Here is a 24,680-nt window from a genome sequence, read left to right on the forward strand (position 1 = left end):
GGAATCAGTGTGAAAGATTTTCACCTTTTCCCTCACCTCCTCCTCCTCTGCCATTCCCAGATATGTGTTTCTGATGGGGCTCCAGGACAGGAATGAGAAGCTGTTCTACCGTGTGCTGACGTCCGACACGGAGAGGTTCATGCCTATTGTTTACACCCCCACCGTGGGCCTGGCCTGCCAGATGTATGGCCTTGCCTTCAGGAGACCCAGGTGAGAGAGAAAGACACACACATGGGAGCATTAACACACACCACATGCATGCACACACACACTGAATAGGCCTAATGGATATACTGTCACACACACACACATTTGGTGCTCGTGGCCAGCCTTAACATTGTTTTAAGATTTTACCATCAATTGCCAAATAATTTAGATGCATTCTTATGAAACACAAATCATTTTGAATCTTCAAACATCTGTGTATGTTGGACTTGGCGCCTGTTGTAACAAACTCTCAATCAAGGCTGGGACAGGGTCTGTGCAGAGTTGGGTTCTGCGAGTCCTTGGGCAGCTTAGACCAGTATAAGCAGTTACAGTGTGCAGTTCACCTTGAATGGACTTGGCATTGCATAAAGCAGGAATTGCCTCTTCGGTCTGCTCAGTTATCTCTGTCTGTTTCTCCTCAAACAATTAGGTCCAAGTCTCTCTGTCACCACTAAACTCCCTCATTAGAGTCATAATGCAGATCAAATTAATATAACACACATTCAGACGTCTAGGAGCTGATCATGCTTGACTTGGCTTTAACATATCTAGACTGTGTCTAGACTGTGTTGTGAAGATGTCAGGTGTTGGGTTTGTTTTGAGTCTTAGACATTAGAGCTAACATGGTCCAAGAAACACCACTGGGAGTATTGTCCTGTAGTCAACTACTGATGGACACGGATGTTGAAGTTCTATTGTCTTGATTAGTACCTCTCAGTTATAAACACTCTTTATAGACTCTTTCACTCTCTCTTCGTCAGTCACTCTGTCAGTCAGTCACACACTGACCCACTGTGTGCATTCCAAATGGCGCCCTATTCCCTATATAGTGCACTATTTTTTTATTTTTTTTTACCAGGGCCCAAATGGACTATATAGGGAATAGCGTGCCATTTGGAACTCACTCACTCATATCCTCAGTGAACTTTTCCTTGCGGGTCTCTGTCTAAAACCCCAAATAAACTGATCATAACCAGGGATGCTTTTGTTTAGTAGCGAATGGTAAATTCAAAGCTGTTTTATTTGAAATGCTTACCTTGGGCACGTTTAAAATGTGTTCGTAAACCTAAGCGCACACTCCCACATACTCAGAGTTGTACAACCCCCTTTTCCACAATTTCCCCAGAGCAAGTATGTGGAAATTATGTCTAGCATGCTCCTAGCTCTCCTACCTCTGATACTGGGCTGGAGGAGAGATCTTATATCTCCCTGCAGATCCACAATGCAGTTGTCCCAAGAAGCACTGCGAGCTGTAGAGGCCGGGGGTGGGGAATTTGGGACTGGTAGACGTGACAGTTAGCAGAAGACTCCACAAACCTGGTCCTCAGCCAGTCCCAGACCCAGGCCTCTCCCCTGCATCCCACTTCTGGCTTGCTTCTGAAGCTAAAGCGGGGCTGGTCCTGGTCGGTCCCTGGATGGGTGACCAGATGCTGGAAGTGGTGTTGGAGGGCCAGTAAAAGGCACCTTTTCCTCTGGTCTAACAAAATATCCCCTGTGTAGGGTACCGTCTTTCAGATGGGACTTTAAACGGGTGTCCTGACTCTATGGTCACTAAAGATCCCATGACAATTATCGTAAGTGTGTTAACCCCAGGGTCCTGGCGAAATTCCCAATCTGTCCCTCATACCATCACGGTCACCTAATCATCCCCAGCTTACAATTGGCTCATTCATCCCCTCCTTCCTCTCCCCTGTAACTATTCCCCAGGTTGTAAATGAGAATGTGTTCTCCGTCAACTTATCTGGTAAAATAAGGGTTACATTTAAAAAAAAACCTTGCCCAGGGAAAGGGGTGGAGGTGGTGGGTGGAGTTGTGGAGAGCCTAGGGTTGTAAAGCATTATTGCGGAAAATGATAGAGAACGCATCCGCTTGGTCTCATAGACTAGACGTAACATAGTCATCTGGGACAGCCAAATTAGCATGATATGTGATGTTTGGAATGTTTATTTATTTATTTGTATTTATATTTTATTATAGGGGGTAGATCAGATTTAATATTGCAGATAGATTGTAGCTTCCATCAATGTAATTGTCTGCATAATTTCCAATCCCCCCCATATTTATTTTGTGTAAAGATATTGTTTATTATTTTCCCCTAATCTTAGCACCCCTTCCCTAATTTGTGTAAACTAATGGCTTCTACTTCCAGTTTATACATACTATATACATATTACGGACACAATGTATTTTACAATAGTTATCTTTTGTTTGTTTTTAATCCCATCCTTCACCTACCATCAACCCCTTCCCCTCTATCTCTTAACACCATACAGTTTTGATTTCTATTTGCCATATGTTTTTCAACTGTGCTAGGAGGAATCAAAAGTTCTCAACCTTTCTATTCTCATAGTTTCTACAGATTGTAAATTAAAGATGAGCATTTTTGCTAAAAGTGCTAAAAGTGATCGATTGACTATGATTTATCAAATGTGACCGACCGGCTCGAGTTTGTCTTATGTAGCAAAATTTGAAAGTGTTTTTTTTTTTTACATTGGATAAAAGTAGAGACTCAGAGCTAGAAAATGATATATCATACACTACAGTTGCGGAACAATGAGAAAGTAATTCTGATTTGAAAGTTTATAAACTTGTAAACTCACTTTTGAGAAAATGTTTTGGTAGACCTACTGGAGAGCTCTTCGTTTTCTACACCCATTCAGCAATGTTCACACCCTCTTAAAACCCCACCCATCTCTTTAAGGATTCACATGTGAGGCCATGTACTAAACACCCAAAGATTAAGCCTAAAGGCTGATTTATATTGTGTCTATCGACAGTTGTCGCAGTGACATCATGAACATTATATTGTTCACATGTTCCAGAAAGCATTTCAGACAAAAAAAATGCATTTTGATTTTTTTTTATAGCTTATGTTTAAATGTCTTTTCTGTGAAGTAGTGACATGCGACATGTGCCTAGTTTCCAGAAACAAGTCACAAATCACCCAGCAGTGCTAATTCCAGCATTAGCTCCAGGTAAATTCTGCAATTCTTCAGCTATTCCCGAACCTGTGACCAAAAACAAGCTACATATGGAGTGTACCAAAACAAATGATCTAATGATTGTCTCTTCACAGCTAAATCTGCAGAGCTGGGATGGTTGTATCCCCCATACAGTTGAAGTCAGAAGTTTACATACACCTTAGCCAAATACATTTAAACTCAATTTTTCACATTTCCTGACATTCAATCCTAGTAAAAATTCCCAGTTTTAGGTCAGTTAGGATCACCACTGTATTTTAAAAATGTGAAATATCAGAATAACAGTAGAGAATTATTTATTTCAGCTTTTATTTCTTTCATCACATTCGCAGGGGGTCAGAAGTTTACATACACTCAATTAGTATTTGGTAGCATGACCTGTAAATTGTTTAACTTGGGTAAAATATTTCAGGTAGCCTTCCACAAACTTCTCACAATAAGTTGGGTGAATTTTGGCCCATTCCTCCAGACAGCTGGTGTAACTGAGTCAGGTTTGTAGGCCTCCTTGCTCGCACACGCTTTTTCAGTTCTGCCCACACATTTTCTATAGGATTGAGGTCAGGGCTTTGTGATGGCCACTCCAATACCTTGAATTTGTTGTCCTTAAGCCATTTTGCCACAAGTATGGAAGAATGCTTGGGGTATGTGTCCATATAGATACTTTTGTACCTGTTTCCCCCAGCATCTTCACAAGGGCCTTTGCTGTTGTTCTGGGATTGATTTGCACTTTTTTGGGGTCATTGTCCATTTGAAAGACCCATTTGCGACCAAGCTTTAACTTTCTGACTGATGTCTTGAGATGTTGCTTCAATATGTCCACGTAATTTTCTGTCCTCGTGATGCCATATATTTTGTGAAGTGCACCAGTCCCTCTTGCATCAAAGCACCTCCACAACATGATGCTGCCACCAACTGTGCTTCACGTTTGGGATTGTGTTCTTCGGCTTGCAAGCCTGACCCTTTTTCCTCCAAACATAACGATGGTCATTGTGACAAAACAGTTCTATTTGTGTTTCATCAGACCAGAGGACATTTCTCCAAAAAGTACGATCTTTGTCCCCATGTGCTGTTGCACACTGCAGTCTGGCTTTTTTTATGGCAGTTTTGGAGCAGTGGCTTCTTCCTTGGCGATCAGCCTTTCAGGTTATGTCGATATAGGACTTGTTTTACTGTGTACCTGTTTCCTCACAATCTTCACAATGACCTTTGCTGTTGTTCTGTGATTGATTTGCACATAAGTACATTAATCTCTAGGAGACAGAACACGTCTCCTTCCTGAGCAGTATGACGGCTGCGTGGTCCCATGGTGTTTATACTTACGTGCTATTGCTTGTTCAGATGAACGTGATACCTTCAGGCATTTGGAAACGGCTCCCAATGATGATCCAAACTTGTGGAGGTCTTGGCTGATTTCTTTTGATTTTCCCATGATGTCAAGCAAAGAGGCACTGGGTTTGAACGTAGGCCTTGAAATAAATTCACAGGTACACCTCCAATTGACTCAAATTATGTCAATTAGCCTAACAGAAGCTTCTAAAGCCAGGACATAATTTTCTGGAATTTTCCAAGCTGTTTAAAGGCACAGTCAACTTATTGTATGTAAACTTCTGATCCACTGGAATTGTGATACAGTGAATTATACGTGAAATAATCTCTGTAAACAATTATTGGAAAAAGTACTTGTATCATGCACAAAGTAGATGTCCTAACCGACTTGCCGAAATTAAGGTTTGTTAACTAGAAATTGTGGTTGAAAAATGAGTTTTAATGACTCCAACCTAAATGTATGTAAACTTCAACAGACTTCAAATGTATATATAACATTCTACTGGTTGCAAGAATTTTGAATAATTTCAATTGAAAAATTCTAAGTTTTGAATATGGCATTGTTTTGTGTATCAGTTCGTAAACCATGTCCCATAGAATTGGTACATTGAAAATCTCTTCCCAATTTCAGCTAATTATCAACTTTTTAGCTACTTTGTAACGACTTAGCATGTCAGCTAACCCTTCCCCCAACCCTAACCCTAACCCTAACCATAACCCTTTAACCTTAAACCCTAACCCCTAGCCTAGCTAACGTTAACTACCTAGCTAATGTTAGCCATCTAGCTAAGGTTAGCCACAACAGATTGGAATTTGTTACATGTCATACATTTTGTAAATGTTTAACATATTTTACGAATTGCAATTCGTAAGATATATCATATGAATTGTAAATCTTAACATATCATACGAATTGGAATGTCCCCGGATTTACATTGACTATGTTACGTCTGATTGGGGACGATTGGGGTCTACCCCTGATTGGTTGAACTCACAGCCTAGATTCACAGGGACTTCACATTCGGGGAGCTCGAGCATGCATGTACTGTATATAGATCACAGCCTCTCAGAGCGACTTTTCTATGGTCAACTGGTCTTATAGGGACAACTTGGCTGTCTCTATCTCTGTCTTTGTCTACATGTCTGTCTCTGAGAGTCTCTCTCTAACTCTTCTAGCAGATTTACACACACACAAAGTAGCACCGTTTAGATAGATCAGTAATGAATTCCTGATGTGAGTTTACGTGCGTGCTTATGTGTGTGCTTATGCCTGGATGTGTGTGTGTCTGTAGTGGCTGAACAGACTGATATTAGCTCTCGAATCACTGCCTTCCTCTCAGGTATAAAGTGCACTGTGTGGGAAAGGCGTCCTTTTGTTCCTACCCAGGCTTACTCTCTGTGATCCGCTTCACGCAGACTAAACGCGTCAATACTAGGCTCCATTGCAGGGGGCAAAGGTCAAGTCCTATGAAGTGTCAAAACAGAGCTGATTCACTGATCTCTGGGTGGGCTAATGGCAGGCAGAGAAGATAACGAAAGGAGAGCATTCACAACAGTTTTGGGACCTATAAGTTCATAAGTGTAGGATACACAGGGTGTTTTTTTTTTGTCTCTGCTTCAGTTAAACTAATGACTTTGTGGCTAGTCACTCACTCACTAAATGCAGGGGCTGTTTGTGTGATATGTGATCAATGGTGACTGAAGTAAGAACTAATATTATCACTATTGCTAGCACAACTGCCACTAGTATTGCTTACAACTACCACCACAAATGTTCATTTCACAGACACTAAATAATACCAACAAAGAACCTCCTAAGATGAGCGCTGATAACCAATCCATCTTGTTAATAAAGATTAATTATCTTGGTTAAAACCCCGTAGTGGACTCGGCGGTAGAGGTCGATGACTATGGATTGTCGATGACTATGGACCACTGCAATACTCTGTCAAAGCTTTTGGAAATGAGAGGCCTTGAAGATAAATAAAGTATGTATACATTTGCTCGTCGAACATCTAATTCCAAAATCATGGCCGTTAATATGGAGTTGGTCCCCACTTTTCTGCGATAGCAGCCTCTACTCTTCTGGGAAAGCTTTCCACGAGATGTTGGAACATTGCTGCTAGGACTTGCTTCCATTCAGCCACAAGACTATTAGTGAGGTCGGGCACTGATGTTGGACTATTAGGCCTGGCTGGCAGTCGGCGTTCCAATTCATCCTAAAGGTGTTCGATGGTTGAGGTCAGGTCTCTATGCAGGCCAGTCAAGTTCTTCCACACAGATCTCGACAAACCATTTCTGTATGGATCTCGCTTTTTGCACAGGGGCATATCATGCTGAAATGGAGAAGTGCCTTCCCCAAACTGCATATAATCGTCTATGTCATTATATGCTGTAACATTAAGATTTCCCTTCACTGGAATTAAGGGGCCTAGCCCGAACCATGAAAAACAGCTCCAGATCATTATTCCTCATCCACCAAACATTACAGTTGGCACTATGCATTGGGACAGATCGCGTTCTCCTGGCATCCCCCAAACCCAGATTCGTTCGACGGACTGCCAGATGGTGAAGCAGGACTTCCGTTTGATACCATCACCCATTCATATATTTTTTTATGTACATATTCTTATTCATTCCTTTACACTTGTGTGCATAAGGTAGTTGTTGTGAAATTGGTAGGTTAGATTACTCGTTGGATATTACTGCATTGTCGGAACTAGAAGCACAAGCATTTCGCTACACTCGCATTAACATCTGCTAACCATGTGTATGTGACAAATACAATTTGATTTGATTTGAAGTGTGATTCATCACTCCAGAGAACACGTTTCCACTGCACCAGAGTCCAATGGCGGCGAGCTTTACAATAATGCCAACGATTGACAAGCTGTAGCATAATTAGACTTACATAGTCGAGAGGAGAGTCTATGATTAAACCAAAAGGCGAGATATAAAAGGCCATTATTAACATACAGTATAATTGGCTATGCTGTCTTAATGACAGACATGAGATGAAGTTGCCACTGTGCAGGAAACATGTGCTTGATGAAGCGCCTCAGCCCCCCGGGTAGAGACTTAAGTGTTGTGATCCAACATTCAGGCCCACACACAGTGCTGGTGTAAGCGTGTAAGAGGAGATTGTCGTTTGAATCGATGAGCATGTAGTCTAAGTAGCTAAGTAGAAAATTGCCCTCTTGGATGTTTAATCCACAAGATCATTCGACTGGGACAAGTCTTTGATAGCTGGAATGAGTAACTGCCACATTACATAAATCATTATATGCATGCGTTTGAGAAGTTAATCATGTGACCTATTTTATGACCATGCCATAACTTTGTTCCATCACACATCTTGAAGGAAACAGAATTGTTGCATTGTAAATTATACAATCAGACATTATATAGAAAGAGAGAGGGAATTGGGGGGGGGGGGGGGTGAAATTAGAGAGGATAGGTTTGGAAGTGCACTAACCTCACGGGGAACGTGGCAAAACATTTGGGATGAATTACCTCAGACTTTGAGGACCTTGTAAAACAATTTAGAGTTTATGTCTTTGGGTCTGCTTGGTAAAATGTTTGGAGCCAAAATAAGCAAAAACAACCTTGAATATTACCTCTCCTTTTTCTCTACACTAACCTTTGTGATAATAAATGAATTCCCACTGCATGTATTACCTGACTTGAAACCATAGTCCCTCTCAGTTTATTCAGGAGACATGCACTGTGGTCAACTGGAATATCCTTTCCTATTTCATTACAGGTTTTCAATTTGAACCTGCATCTCTCTCGCTGTATGTGTATTGGAGCACTTACGACAGGATTTGGTGCTAAGGGAGGATGAACTCTTACAGTATTGTATGTGAGAACTCCTAGTCACTATAGGACCTTGTGGGTTTAGCCATGCTACTTGGCCTAATAGAAGACACCTTGTAGATGTTTGGATAAGCAGGGCTCGCCTATCCAGCGTTCTGGATTCTATCAGGGTCAGTGTGCTCACACACAGCGTCAGGTCATCAGACTGAAACTCCCCTCTCACCTCCTCTGGCCAAGCTTTATCTAGCAGTCCTGGAACGGAGCTATGCTGAACAATCACCTCCGCTCTGCTCCAGGCATCTCCATCCCCCTCCCCATTTCTCTCTCCTTGGGGGGAGGATAAATTAGGATATGACTCACACTTCTGTCTGTGTGTCTGTCTGTGTGTCTGTCTGTGTGTCTGTCTGTGTGTCTGTGTGTGTGTCTGTGTGTCTGTGTGTGTGTCTGTGTGTCTGTGTGTCTGTGTGTGTGTCTGTGTGTGTGTCTGTCTGTGTGTCTGTCTGTGTGTCTGTCTGTGTGTCTGTCTGTGTGTCTGTCTGTGTGTCTGTCTGTGTGTCTGTCTGTGTGTCTGTGTGTGTGACTTTGGCTAACAGGAATGCTGCATGCACAGGCTACAGGGGAGAACTAAAGTGATTTGTTGATTGTCTGCTTCTCGGTTTACAGTCAATTCAATAATCAAATTAAATTTTCATGCACACTTTAACTCTACACTCAATGTGGTCTAAACATGTCAATGCTTAGCAAACCTTCAACAATGCATTGATTTACTGAAAACTAGCTCCCAGGTTAGTTCAGCGTCATCATTCTATATATCAATTCTAAATAGTATTTTTTTTGGGGGGGATTCAGATTTACTGTACCTCTTTATTTTATGTACACATTAGTAGCAGGTGTGTTGTAACATGAGAAAATATATGGAAAATGGCATGTGACGTCCAAGAGAACCCTTCACAGTTCATTAAAGCTGAACACCACACACTCTGCCTCTCCCTAAACACAATCAGTTCAACACCCCAGACGATGCTTCCTCCCTCCACAATACTAACTGGAGCTGGCAGAGATGAAGAAATTCCTCTTCTTTTCTTGAGGAAAGAAGTGGAACCATAAAGCATCAAGTAGGGAGAAGTTGCAAAGTTAAATAGCGCTTTATGAAATACCCTGTGTTGGCACGTCTCAGCTACTTCCACTAACTTTATTGTGTGTACGTTTTTAATGATATTCTTTGGCCAAATAATTTTGACTGTGGAAGGGCATGAGAAAATACGATTTAGAGCAAGATTGAGAATTAAAGAAAATATAGTGTTTATATCTCTTGTGTGCATGCATGCGTACATGCATATGTGTGTGTTTGCATGTGTGTTGCAGTGATGCCAGAGCAGATGTTGGCGGAGTGTTTAGAAAGGAGGGGAGTCAGTGCTGTCCGGCACCGTTCTTCTGTGGCTTTTTAAAGGCCAGCTGTGTGTGTGTGTGTGTGTGTGTGTGGGATTAAACACACGACCACATGCATGTTACACGTATGACCAGGGATTTGGGCCCACTGCAAACGAGCAGAAACATCTTTCCACAAAGCATTTGTCTCTTCACGGAAAGGGTTCACTGCCGGTTTGTTGAATCCAGCTTTGTTTCCCCCAGGGTGTATGGAAAAACCCAAAACAAAAAGCCCCACTCGCGTTCCAACTCCCAATCTTATTGGCCCAGCATCATCTGCAGTCTCTGTCTCTCTTTCTCCTTTCTCTCCGAGCCGGGCTAAAAACCCATGTTGCCATTCTGGGGAATTCATCTATATATCAGGAGCATGAAATGTCATATGTAACACAATTTACTGTATATAAAGAGCTGTGACACCAAATGAGCCTGCTGCAAGCGACAGTAGCAGGATTCAATGCATTTCAGTCTCAATACAACTGTAGTGTTGTATGGATATCCCTAGCTACAGTACATTGCTTTTGAGTTACTTTCCCAAACTATCCATTTCGTGATGATTAATAAAATCCATGCTGAGGGATTGGTTGTTTGGGCCGTGTGCTTTACTGAACCTGACACTCCATGGCAGTCTGGCCACGTAGTCTACAGCCCCCATGGTTAACTTTAGACACTGTTTTTCCAGCTGTGGCACTTCAGGCTTCAGCTCTAGATGCACACTTTTTCCCCAAACAAAGAAGTTGAGTTTAGTAGGTCCAGTAGGCATATGGTATTCAATTTAGAATTAGTCTATGTTCTCTCTTCTGATGTTGCATTTCTGGCCAATACACAAAATAATAATCTCATACAGCTAATGTCCAAGGGTTTAATAGTTTCAAGATTAAGCCAAGTCTGATTGTACCATGGTCAGACAAGGCAACAGTAAACATGTTGTCCCACACTAATGATGCAGCGCCCCCTTTGGGCCAATCAGTGTAAATGATGGATCTCTATGGCAAGACGCATCATTCACCCAAGTTTAGTAAATCAGGCCAGTGATGTCTGAGATAGCTAGACTCATATCCCTGAGCATGTGTACCAAATTTCATCACTCTGGGTCAAACAGATCAAGAGATCTCTAAACATGTGGCCATTACAGAACCATTGTGTTATCGATATTTTACGCAGTCATTTAGCATATGAATGTTCTTGCATATGTTGAGTCTTGAGTGTTTGCAACATGTGTACCAAATTATGTTACAATACGAGTATTCTTGACTGATTTCTATATATGACTTTATGTGCTAGACCACGCTCACGTGAATGTATATTGGTCAATAGTGGCCATGTTTTAGGTACTGGTCTGGAAAGTATTGCTTTGAGAGACCATTGACAAACAGGATGAGGGGCGTGCCCTTTCAAAATGAGCATTTTCGATTGTTTGTTATAGCGCCACCATCTGGCCAACCTTAAATGGAGGATCTCTATGGCAAGACGCATCATTCACCCAAGTTTCGTCAAAATCGGGCCGGTGCTGTCTGAGATATCGCATGTGACAAACATCATGGGGGACAACTAATGAATGACAATCATTATGTGGTTGAGGCAAGTCGACAGATATGAGAGAAAATGACTGCTATGCCCCAGAGGAGCACTTGTTCTCTGTGACAAGAATGGCAGGTATGTTAGAGAGGCATAATTAACTTTTATTTAACTAGGAAGTTAAATAAAGCTATGTTTATTTAACCAAGAATTATCAGTTTAAGGGAGATCCGGTCAAGACAGCAGCTTACAGATGCACTTGACTCTGACATTGATTATGATGATTCTCAGATCCACAAAACTTCCTATTTGATGGCTGAAGAGCTGCATAGACTAATTCATTCTAAAAGGAGCCCCTAAAACTATTTTGTGTTTTGATATGACAAACCCCATCAGCTCACAGTTATGGTTTGCCTATAAACAGTAGAAACCAGTGGTTGGAACCGGTTCAGGGAACAGAATCCAAAACCGTGTGAACCCAAAACCATGTTCTCCCTTTTCAAGGAACAGAAACGGAACCTGGAACGAAAGTGATCCATACTGTTCCATTATTTTAAAATCATGAGAACCGGTTAATAACGTTTTATTTTTTTCTAGACCCACAATGCAACAAAGCGCCTATGCAAAGCCCTCACTCTCACTCAGAAACGTATTCCAGTGTCTGCCTGTGTTTAGGCTACTTGCCCCACCCCCTTCCGAAGCATAGGCTACTGTACTGACATTACAGGTTTGATTCAGAAGATAGGGAGGGATACTCTTAATTTGCTGGAAAAGAATGGATTAACTTTTTCAATGCTAGTCAAGGATACTATAGGTCTAGTTATCACGTTTCACATTGGATTTATTAACTACAAAAGGGTAAAACATGTTTTTAATTCTGGTGCTGCTCTGCACACCCAAGCTGGTTAGCTAGCTAGCTAGCTAGCTAGCTAGCTAGCTCAAAGGACATTCAAGGTTCCTCCATAGAAGCCGCTCCTCCTATAGGTATAATTCTGTGGGTGTAATTCAGATAATGCATGTCATAAGATGCCCACGCTTCAAGCCTCCTCCTCAAGCCTCTCTCCCCACCTGCAAATTTCAGTCACATCTTGCGCCATAGACTACACGTATCTGTCCATCACGCATGGAAACAAATAGCTTGCCTGCTCTATCAAAACTGATTTGGTGATGTAATTTAATGAACTAAAAAAAATAATAATGTTGATTTCGCAGATTAAAAAAGGAACAGAAAGGAATCATAAACTGTACTTTTTGGGGGGTTTGAACTGGTTCAGAACTTTATTTTGCTGGTTGGAACAGGGGAACAAAAATAGAAAAGTAGTGGTTCTGTTCAGAACATAATGATTAGCAAATAATTTCTGTTCCATTCCCTGCTAGAAAACCTCTTGTATATTTGTCAGAACTGGAAATGAAACTCCCTGATGTGATTTGTGAACTTATGGACATATGCCTTGAACCTTATATCCTCTATTACACACTCTATTTAAAGGGAGGAGTCAACCATAAGATGTAAACATTAGTAACACTGATAAGTCACATACTATTTGGCTCCCATGCACACACAGGTTCATTGTCTTGCTTAGACACAGCCACACCAAAAGTCTATTGTACATCAAATGTATTTTTATGTTTAGTTATAAACCCTGCCAGTTCCTCTATTACCAGTCTCAGTTTTATAATGAGAGAAGTGTAGGGGATCACATACATTTACTGTATCACTTGCCACTGTACTTCTCCACCACGACAAATTTTGCTGGCAGTATGTTTGTTTGGCAATATAGGCTATCAGAACACGCAGTGTTTGGACACTGATTCAAATCCAATTTATTTGTTTGGGAATAGATTAACGATGCCAGAGTTAGTTCACTAACCGCCTGTAAAATCCATATTTAAATGTTTTTAAATTTGGTTCTCAACGGCAGTCCATATATCTACTTTACCCTACTCCCCATGGTGTCACAGTTACATTGACCTCTAAGAGGGGACACATTTATTTGAGTTTACTCTCCATTCATATTGGTTCTTTTGGACATTTTAGGCTGGTATTATACTATCATCAGCAATAATTCCTGTGTGTCCTGTGTGTCTCTTATTTAGTAAAAAGTCCGTTTCAATAACTTGGTTTGTGGGCAGTTTGATCTCAGTTCCCACCATCTCTTAAGCTGTGGGAAAAGATGATTAAAATAGAAGTTAGGTTTATAGTGCCTCTAATTTTTATTTGCCAACCCTTTTTATTTGAACTCCCAAACACGAACACACACACACACACAAAGTACACTACCGGTCAAAAGTTTTAGAACACTTACTCATTCAAGGGTTTTTTGTAATTTTTACTATTTTTTACATTGTAGAATAATAGTGAAGACATCAAAACTATGAAATAACACATATGGACTCGTGTCGTAAGCAAAAAAGATTAAAGATTAAGATTAAGTAAACATCATTATGATAAATGCAATGTAAGTTCGATGACCAGTTGGCAGGTTCCCAAGCCAGTCCTTTAAACCAGTCCTTTAAACCGGTCCTTTAAACCGGTCCTTTAAACCAGTCCTTTAAACCAGTCCTTTAAACCAGTCCTTTAAACCAGTCCTTTAAACCAGTCCTTTAAACCCGTCCTTTAAACCTGTGTGTCATTTCATTGCTAAGCGAATTCACATTTCCTGGGAGATTTGCTCTGCCTGTGGACTGTTTTTTTTTATATGTTGCTGATGTCATGTTGGAAAAACCATCAAGAGAAAAATATGGCCCATTCACATATGACGTCACGTCGACAACTCCATGGTTGACTACTGGATATGACAGTGTTTTTGTCAACAGATGCCACACATTGTTAACATAACTTTGACCATACACTGACCATGGTCAACCTTAGTTTCTAAACTCCTTTGATCTACTGTAATTGACCTGACCCATGACTTGGTCTTTCAACAATCCCTTTGATTTATGTCTCAGCATCTCAGCATTTAGGAGATACTCCTGCAATGTAATCCACAGAAGACCACATGTGTGTTAGAGTGGGGTTGGGTTCACTAATCGCACACATTCATCACCTTCTAGGTCTGCTAGTGTAAAGTAACTCTTGAAGATGGGTTCAAAGGCGTGCCATCCTATTACCCCCCTATTGCTACACACGAAAGACAATTTAAAAGGTCAAAACTAGCAACGCTGAAAAGGAAAATGCCAATACAAATACTGTCATAAAAAAAAAACAATAAGAGTGTGCATGTCTTATGCTGGCAAATTGTGTTTTTGAACAAAAAGCCAACATTTGCGTTTTACATTTTATTAAGCATTTAGCAGACACCTCCTGAGTGACTTACAGGAGCAATTAGAGTTTAAGTGCCTTGCTCAAGGGCACATCGACAGATTTTTCACATAGTTGCCTCAGGATTCCAACAGTCATCGTGATCTCCAAGAGCCAGACGAAGTCATGGCCTACAGCGTTGTTCTTCTGGGGGAAGAAAATGGGGGATTTGAATAAAATACTATTGCTAAAATCTGGATGTGTGTGAAATGTCTGGTTGTTTGTCATAAAATATGTTTGTCCCAGTCCAGGCCTGTCCGTGTCATATAAATGTTCTACATGATGTCCTCATCTGTAATGTATGAGGAATCAAAATGGGATACAAGTGGTTCACAGTGGACATCGTTGTAGCAGCCTGCCAGTGTTGCCCCCATACCATCTACTAAAATTCCATCCATATTTGTCTGTAAATGTAAGTATATAATACTCCATAAATCATAGTCTCACATACAGTATTTACTGGCGTTATACAATTCGTTTTGACCTGTCTCCCATCTCCACCATGCCACTTTTAGGTTATTTTCCCAGAAAAAACAATCTGATCCCATCTGAACTTAGTGGAAAGACTAATGCATTTTTCTCATGTGGTGGTAAGATCCAATCTTGACCTCTGTTGATAACAATAAGTAGCCTTTTGCAGAAACACATTGTAATTGATCATTGCACACAGTTAAGAGTCAAATATCACGTCTGATACATTTCGGCACCAATAGGAGGCACATTTCAACCCACACAAACCATTATTTGCACGCCAGAAAAGTAATGTTCTCTGCAGAAGGGGCTAATTAATGGAAAGTGTAGCGGCGTATGGCTGAACGATATCAGAGGGCTTGTCAGTTTCTGCAGGTCTGTGGCTCTGATTCCTTTAGCAGGATGTCTTTCATTGGGAAGAGAGACTTTTCCTCCGGTTGTAATGTAGGTAAGACCTGAGAGAAATGCAGTCGTACAATGAGCATTCTGGAATGGATACCAGTCTCTGTGTGTGTGTTATTTATCTCACATTCAGGTTGGCTGTATGTCTGCTTGGCGGCATAAATCCTGTTTGCTATTGTCATGCAATGTGTTTGGCAATGACATCCACCACAGCGTCAATGGCTGCAGACCTGGATGGCGCCATATGGGAAGATGCTCTGGCTGGTGGAGGCCTTGCCTATATTCAACGGGCTGCAGTAGAACGACAAGTGACTCAGGCGGAAGGGGGTGTAGGGGGAGGGAGGGAGGAAGGGTAATGGGTTATAATTTTCCTATGTCGCTGGCGGTTCAGGCAGCGGGAATGCTTCTCATGTCTGCATACAGGAGAGGGAGAAAGGGGGAGATCGGGGAGGGAGGCAAAGGGACTGTTTGTCCAGCTGATGCTTTATTCTTCTGTCACCGTTCCAAATTCCCCCGGCCGTCTCGAGTTTTAACTGAGCTATTTTCTCCCAGAGCTCTGCTGCATACTGTATTTAGTCTCCGTTCCGTTCTGCTGCTCCGTTCTGTTTTAATTCGTTATTTATAAAACTGGGCAAACAGAGCGACCGTCAGTACAGGCACTGGCATTGGTTGGGTTATTGATGGGCAGTGCCAGCGGCCTGCCTACTATTGGCTCTTTTTCCTCCTCTAGATGCTGCTGCTATGGATTTTGTCAATTGGTTGGCGCTGGTTCACACACTGAAACAGGGGTGTATTATTCCAGAGCCCTACAGACAACAGTTGTACAAAACAGTTCATTTCCCCCTTTTCCCCAATTGCACAAAACATCTTAGGGGGAATTTCTACCTTAAGGGTTATCTAAAACTTCCTGTCTACCTAATGTTGTTACCTGACCTCTACTCTACACATGACTCCTCTTCACTCTTTGGCCTTCACCATAACTCACTCTGGTAACTGGCCACAAAAAGTCCCTTTACTTGATACGTGCAACGCAATGAGCTCGCTGTGGGGGTCAAACGTAGCAGCAGTAATTTGTCCGGATGAGCCCTTCCCAGCCAGCTAGTTTATTCTGTCTAGCTGGCACCCACCGCAGCATGGCGCTATTTAAAACTTGTTGAAGCATGTGATGTTTATCTTGATGGGAAAGGAAGAAGTAACTTGTAGTATTGGTCACCTTCTGGATGTCACCGTGACATGCAATTAGTTAACGTAACGACAAGCCGGTGCAAATTACCATTGCAACGATGTTGTATGGAGGCGCTATGTAGTTGGTGCCGATCAGGCAGGCTAGGCAGCTGTATCACATGTCGCTGGTGGTAGTTAACGTGGCCAATGTGTTCTGTCCCACTTGATTTTATTTAGAGTAGGATAGCGGCCTACACATTAAATCATTTGGTAGTAGCCATCTGGATGTCACTGTAAAACAGTCTAAAGTTGCTGCTCAATGAGAAGAGTTTGCGCTGTAAGCGGGAAAAACACAAAACCACGGGGTACGGTGTCCTTCGCTCTCGCTCGGGGAGCACTACTGTCCGGCAGTTTAGTTTATTAGGATACCCATTAGCTACTGGACACGCAGCAGCTACTCTTCCTAGGGTCTGCATAAAATATACAAATACATAACAAAGTACAGAACAGTAATAGACAAGAACAACATAATATATTACATTCCAAATAAAACAAGAGTTGTACTTTGTATAGTAAAGACACCAAGAGACAAAACAATTATATATAATATTTACACAGTATTCATATATTCCTATTGTTATATACAGTTCAGTTACATTCTTGATACACTGTGATAGAATATTTTAGTTTTTTAAGCTATTCTTGCTTTTTGCCTGTGTACAGTGACCTTTGGTGGCAGAGCATTCCATGATGACAGCATTTTATACATGCAGTAACTGAGGGATGCATTAAATCTGTTTTTGTTTTGGGTACCGTGAAGAAATCCATAGTGGCATGTTTGGTGGGTTATGTACATACAGTAGTTGCTCCACCAAAAGTTTTGTGATTATGCTGCAGTACTTAGAGGTAATTTGTGGTTTAGTACAGTACCCTGCGTCACTACTTCATTGCTCCAGACCAGAGCAAGGGGGGAGTTAGGGCACTGATTATGTTTTTGGGTCCTACTGTGTCTCTAACTGACAATGAATGGGTGACATAAACCCAAATAGAAACTGGTAATTGTACACGACTTCAGTATTACTTACTAAAACTGTTGTTACACTAAGGTTTTTATTTGATTTTGTTAGGATTATTTTGTTCTTACTGTAGAAGAGTAGTCCACTCCCAACCGATCACTTTGTACAGCGCCTGAGTGGTGCAACGGTCTAAGACACCGCATAGCAGTGCAAGCTGTGTTGTTACAGATGCTGGTTTGACTGGGAGACCCATGAGATGACTGTAGGTTTTTGGTTTCTCTCCCTCTAAAAACAGAAATACATCATTCTAAATTACAAACTGGCTTTATTTACAAATTAGTTTCAATGTCTCACCTCATGTTCAAGAATGGCCTTTTTCTAGACTCATTTTACATTATTTGAAAACAAAATAATCTCCAGAATACTGCTATTTCTTTAAACAAAGCGATTTTTAAAATTATTATTAATTTAGAATGATATAAAATACCCTTGGATATTCTCACAGATATATAATTAACCCTGTTATTAGCAGGACAATATATATTGGCCATGGCTCCCGAGTGGCGCACAATGGGATTACCTAGCAGTTCTCTGATGGCACAGTCATATAGAGGCACCTACATAAAGCTGAGTGACTCACTCATTCATGGCTTTGGATCAAAATAAATAAGTACAAACATTCTTTCTGATAACCAAAAAAAGTATTATTAAAGACTATCCTGACCTGGACACCATGTACAGTATTATAATAGCCCATTATGGGCTATTAGCAGGACAATATACCTTTACCAACACCTCTCTGTATTTTGATACTTTGTTGATGGGGCCTCCCCAGTGGCACAGCTGTCTAAGTCACCGCAATGCAAAATTAGAGATTACAGATACCCGTGCCGGCTGCTTTTGGTTTAAATTTAGAATCCTCCAATCTTCTATATGTAATTATTGCCATTTCCCGCTGCTCTGAGATATGTATAGGGACTGGTCTTGATAAATCAATGCCATTTTTATTTTGACAATCTCCGTTTGGGTATTGCTTAGACTACAATTGTAGTGTAGAAATGTTATGCTCTTAGTGTAACCTTTTATTTAACTAGGCAAGTCAGTTAAGGAACAAATTCTTATTTACAAAGACAGCCTACTCCTTCATCCTCGTCGGGGCATTGAACCCCGGTCTCCCACATGTTCGCACGACACAGGAATTGTTTAGCTAAATAGCCCAGTACTGTGGCCTACTCCCGACCATCACTTTGTACAGCGCAGTATTTTCCGTTCCATTCTAACGGAAACCCAGAGGGTTTTTAGTTTATCTTGAAATAGAAACAACATAATATTAAGCAAATGAATTAAGCAAAATTTCTTAAAATCAGTCCCATATACTATGTTCTTACTAAAAAGTAACCTCAACCCTCAACCATGAAAGACTATCATGCGTGTTTTTGATGTTAGTTCTGTGTGTGCAGTTAAGGGCAAGGCGTGCTGCTTTGTTTAAATACAGCTGCAACTTTGCTAGGTCTGTCTTTGCTGCACCTGACCATTTTACCAGACAGTAATCAAGATGGGACAAGATCAAAGCCTGTACAAATAGTACAGTTGATCCTCAGTAATTCCCTCTCCATACTGGCAGTAAGAAGAGGGATGTAGCTAGATAGTGTAGCCATTACCAATATGCAATATGAGACCAGGGTTACGGTTAAAATGTGATTTTCACAGAAAATGTACAACTACGGCATTAATGGCTACGTTATTTTTGTTAATATACATAACAATTACTCCGATTAAAAACAGAATGATTCTGAACACTCTCCCAAGTCCCAACTTCAGCAGACAAGTTTCAAATTCTTGATGAAGTTTTTAGCCAAAAGCATCAACTAGCTCGCTGGGAAGGGCTCACCAGGACAACTGACTGAACCGAATACATTCTTCTCCACTCGACTCTCAGCTGTGTGACATAAGTCATAAGTCATCAATTTAGACATCAGGTGTGTCTATCACGGCTTCCTTAGTGCAATGTCATTCTTTTGCATGTCATGTTAAACCTTCTTTGAGTTAGTTTTAACTTTAGTTTCAAGATAAACAAACACAATTAATGAAAAAAGCCATTTTTATTGATATTGAGTATGTTGCATCTGCTGCTGTGAGTGAGTACAGTTTGACCCCTGCCTCAATCTCCAGTTCATTAAGCCATCTAGTGTCATTTTATCTCTTTCTCTCTCTCTCTCTGCTGTGTGTGCATGATGTGCCTCATCTGTCACTCAAATGTCGAGGGGCTGAAGTTCATTGGTTGAACTCAAATTGCTAGGGGGCTGGGCCAGGTGGGGTAACATGTAGGACAAATGGTGCTGCACAGCTTCCAGAAAAACAGTCACTTTCAAACTAGGGATTTTGTGGCTAATTGAGGTAAAACAGTAATTCTGCATGTATGAACTACACATTGTCACATCCAGCTCAAAGATTGAGGTATAAACAATACTTAGTAGTCGCAAAAAGTTCTGGGACATATCTTTAAATACCACTAGGAGAAGGAAGAAGCAGAAAGCTGAAACCAGCGACCTCATGGCTCAAATATTGTACCGTCAGTCCTATTCTTCAGCTTGCGGTCACTTACCGCATCCAGTCAAAGAAATTCTCTCTCTCTCTCTCTCATATTTATATAGTGGTCTTTAGAGGAGCTGCCCAACACATTATTCTTAAGAGGGATGACAGAGAAGCTGGATGGTCAGCATGTGCTCGACCTCACACTCCTGTCTTTTCAGTCTATAGACAGAAGCAAATGCGCGATTGATATGTTTTGGTAGGAGACAAAATACTTGATTTCTCTAATGACCCCCAAAGGTGACACAAGGGTATTCCACAATGTTCTCTGTTGGGTTTGGAAAGAGTCAAGACCAGAGATATTTGCGGTGTCACAAACTCCCTGCTCCCCGTCTCTCTCTCCCAAATGAAAAATATCTCTAGTCCAAACAGTTGTTTTCTTTGCAGAGTAAAGTTATTGCCTTCACTGCATTGTCCTCATTATTATTCTACACCATTGTCTCATAGCGATGTGGTGAATTAGACCATTACTAATGAACATCTGAGAGTTTTGTTATTTGTGATTTCATGTTTCAGGCCTGTATCTTTCCACTCTCTGTCCACTCCAATCACAGATGCACATTAAATGAAGGCTAGTATGAATGGTATTGTAGGTAGGGAAACTGTCCCAGATGTTTTATGTAATCCACTGTTTGGGCCTTGGCCTTTTGGTTGGTAAAAGCACTTTAGAAGTCTCTCTGAGTGACATTTTAGAATGCATTCAATATCCTATTAAGATTGACTTATTAGACTTTGACAACAACAAAAAAATGTGTTAAACCGCACATAACTGGTACACATTGTTTCACCTTCCATTGCATTCTCACTGTGCTCACACACACACATACAGCTCACACTGCTTAGTGACAGTTTAGCTGTTCAGAGGTTATGGCTAACGAGCAGCAGAGAGAGTCTTGAATGGGGTGAGCGGTGATGCTAAGGGGGCTGATATATTCTGGGTGAGTGGCTGGCACTCTGTGTTTGTTGAGGACACGGGTCGGTAGTCTGTCAGAAGTTGGTGTCTCTCTGGGGCTCTGGCCATGTTGTGAGTCAAGTGTAGAGAGCAGCTCCTGCTAGGGCCATATTGTTATCTGCTGGGTTGTGGGTCAGCGGTATTGCCAATTCAGCCCGGTGCTGTTTTCTTTGCTCTCTCTCTTCCTCCTTTCAGCTGGTCTCTTGTTCACTCACTCACTACTCCAAGAAAGTTCTACACAGGCTAGCTTAAAACTTGACCCTTCTATTATCGAAGACTATGCTGTTGTCGTGACTTTACTTTCATTAATCTGATGACTGTGCCTTTTTCGCGGCACGCTTGTAAGGCTCTGATTGTCCAAAGAGGTCCCCACCTGCCACTTGTTCTCCTCTGCAGTCATCCGGTGTCCGGTGACTTGACGTGTAAAGTCCTGAACAGAACCACAGAGTTTATTATCCTTCCATTTGCTCTGGAAGATGCTCCGTTGAAGATAGGCTAGCCAGCCGTGTCGATGGTTCCCAGTGCTCTGGAAGATGCTCCGTTGAAGATAGGCTAGCCAGCCGTGTCGATGGTTCCCAGTGGGGTGATGAGAGTAGCGTAATACGATGATTTGAACAGGGTAATGGAATGGTCCCACTTAAATGTCCTAGATACTTAGGACCGTTAATCAGCCGTTCCAGTGATTGTCTGGGAGGTGACTATCGTCTCTACCGCCGTGTTGAGATTCAAAGTTTAAACCACTTTAAACGTGAGCTGCATCTCAACATCTCTCTGGTCTGTGTCAGGACCCGGTTACGAACCTGGGTCTCCGGAGTGAGAAACAGTCACTTAACCAACTGAGCCACGAATAGTCAGCAGAACCCAGAAGATGAGGCAGACACAGCAGTACTTAAGACGGTGTATTTAATAAAGTAAAAAGGAGAAGTCCTTCAATACAAAAATGGTAAATCCAAAAGGTGGTAGGAATAGCACAAAAAGCCTTAAGAGATACTCAAAAACAAAAACAGAATTCCACAAGAGCATCCACCGGAATCGACAAGAATACACAGAACACTAGGGCTGGGTGCTAACATACAAACACAGAGCACAGAACTGAGGGAAACTAAGGGTTTAAATACAATCAGGGGAAACGAGGCACAGGTGCAAATAATAATGGGGAACAAGGGAAAAAACATAAGGTCAAAAAGCACAATGGGGGCATCTAGTGACCAAAACCCGGAACAACCCTGGCCAAATCCTGACAGAATCCCCCCCCTAGGAACGGCTCCTGACGTTCCTACCAGCTCTCTCAGGGTGGAGGGCCCTGAACTGACGAATGAGGTCAGGGTCCAGGATGTCTTTGGCAGGAACCCAGGAGCGCTCCTCGGGACCGTAGCCTTCCCAGTCCACCAGATACTGCCAGGACCGCTGCACCCGGCGGGAATCCAGTATCCGATGGACGGTATAAGCCGGCTGGCCTCCAATGACACGAGGCGGAGGGGGAGGTCTGTCTGCCGGGACAAGGGGAGAAAAAACAACAGGTTTTAACAATGAAATGTGAAATGTGGGATTAATCTTAAGGGATCTGGGTAAGTGTAGGCGATAAGAAACTGGGTTAACTCTCCTGGCAACCTTGAAGGGACCGATGTATTTTTGGGACAGCTTGCGAGACTCCACCCGTAGAGGTAAGTCTCTTGTGGAGAGCCAGACTCTCTGGCCGGGGCGCAGGGTAGGCCCGGGACGGCGACGTCTGTTGGCTTGTTGTTGGTACCTCTGTGAGGAACGCATAAGATTAAGACGGGTCTTCCTCCACATAAGCCGACAGCGTCTGACGAACTTCAAGGCTGAAGGCACTCTGACTTCTGCCTCCTGGTCCGGGAACAATGGAGGAGCATAGCCAAACTGACACTCGTGCGGGGACATACCTTTGGAGGAGGAGCGCAAGGTGTTGTGCGCGTATTCGGCCCAAACAATAAAGGATGACCATGTGGACGGGTTGTCACGAGTCATACATCGGAGGGTGGTTTCCAGCTCTTGATTCATCCTCTCTGTTTGGCTGTTGGACTCCGGATGGTACCCTGAAGATAGACTGGCAGAAGCCCCCATGAGTTGGCAGAAGGCCTTCCAAAACCTTGAGGCGAACTGGGGACCTCTGTCAGAAACCATATCTTGAGGAATGCCGAAGACTCGGAACACATGATTAATTACCAACTCAGCCGTTTCCTTGGCAGAAGGTAACTTAGTCAGAGGGACGAACCTGGCCGCCTTTGAAAACCTGTCGATTATGACTAGGATAGTAGTATTGCCATGGGATGGAGGAAGTCCAGTAATAAAGTCCAATGAGATATGGGACCAGGGTCTGTGGGGAACAGGTAAAGGGTGAAGGAGTCCTTGAGGGCGGAGGTGAGAAGATTTGCCCTGGCAGCACACGGGACAGGCATTGACGAAAGTGGCAACGTCTTCTCTTATGGTAGGCCACCAGAACTTACGCTGGATGAACTCCAAGGTGCGACCTACGCCCGGATGACAGGTGAGGCGAGAGGAGTGCCCCCACAGAAGGACCTGAGTCCTCACTGCCTTGGGGACAAACAACCGATTGGCAGGACCTCCTTTCGGGTCCGGTTCGCTAGCTTGAGCACGTCTCACGGTATCCTCAACTTGCCACGAGATCGGAGCCACAATCTTAGCAGCAGGAAGGACAGGCATGTCCGTGTCATCTCGAATGGCAGGAGCGTAGACTCGGGACAGGGCATCCGGTTTGAGATTCTTCGACCCGGGCCGATAGGTGAGGATAAACTGGAATCGATTGAAGAAAAGAGACCATCTAGCTTGTCTAGAGTTCAACCGCTTCGCCTGCTGGATATACTCCAGATTTTTGTGGTCCGTAAGCACTTGAAACGGGTGAGAAGCCCCCTCGAGCCAGTGTCTCCATTCCTTCAATGCCATCTTAACCGCTAGGAGTTCACGATCCCCACATCGTAGTTCCTCTCAGTCGGGGTAAGCCGGTGTGAGAAGAAAGCGCACGGATGAAGCTTCTTGTCTTCACCCCTCTGAGACAGGACAGCTCCAACACCAACCTCTGATGCGTCTACCTCCACCACAAATGGTTCATCCGTAGTCGGTAGTATCAGGATGGGAGCAGAGAGAACGCGCTGCTTGAGTCCTTGGAAGGCCGTCTCAGCTTCTCTTACCCACAAAAACCTTGCATTGCCACCCTTGGTTAAAGCTGAGAGAGGGGCTGCCACCAAGCTGAAGTTCTTGATGAACTTGCGGTAAAAGTTTGTGAAGCCCAGGAAACGCTGAACTTCCTTAACGGATTTGGGGTGGGCCAATCCGCTACCGCCCCTACCTTCCTGGGGTCCATTTGGACTCGACCGGGTTCCACTACAAATCCCAGGAATTGTACTCGGGATGAATGGAATTCACATTTTTCCGGCTTAACGTACAGATGGCTGTCCAGGAGGCATTTGAGTACTTGTCTGACATGCTTAGTGTGTTCTTGAAGGGAGCTCGAAAAGATGAGGATG

At 42.5% G+C, this 24,680-nt stretch overlaps 1 protein-coding gene across 1 annotated transcript in view; it reads left to right on the forward strand.

Moving 5' to 3' along the window:
* LOC135522485 (NADP-dependent malic enzyme-like) overlaps positions 1-24,680 on the forward strand; it is a 127,046-nt gene that overhangs the window by 45,381 nt on the left and 56,985 nt on the right. Inside the window, exon 3 of the mRNA XM_064948780.1 lies at positions 61-210. Within this exon, the coding sequence (XP_064804852.1) occupies positions 61-210 (150 nt within the window). The remainder of the gene's footprint in view (positions 1-60; positions 211-24,680) is intronic.

The sequence above is a fragment of the Oncorhynchus masou genome, chromosome 30, assembly GCF_036934945.1.
Source record: "Oncorhynchus masou masou isolate Uvic2021 chromosome 30, UVic_Omas_1.1, whole genome shotgun sequence".
Lineage (NCBI taxonomy): Eukaryota > Metazoa > Chordata > Actinopteri > Salmoniformes > Salmonidae > Oncorhynchus > Oncorhynchus masou.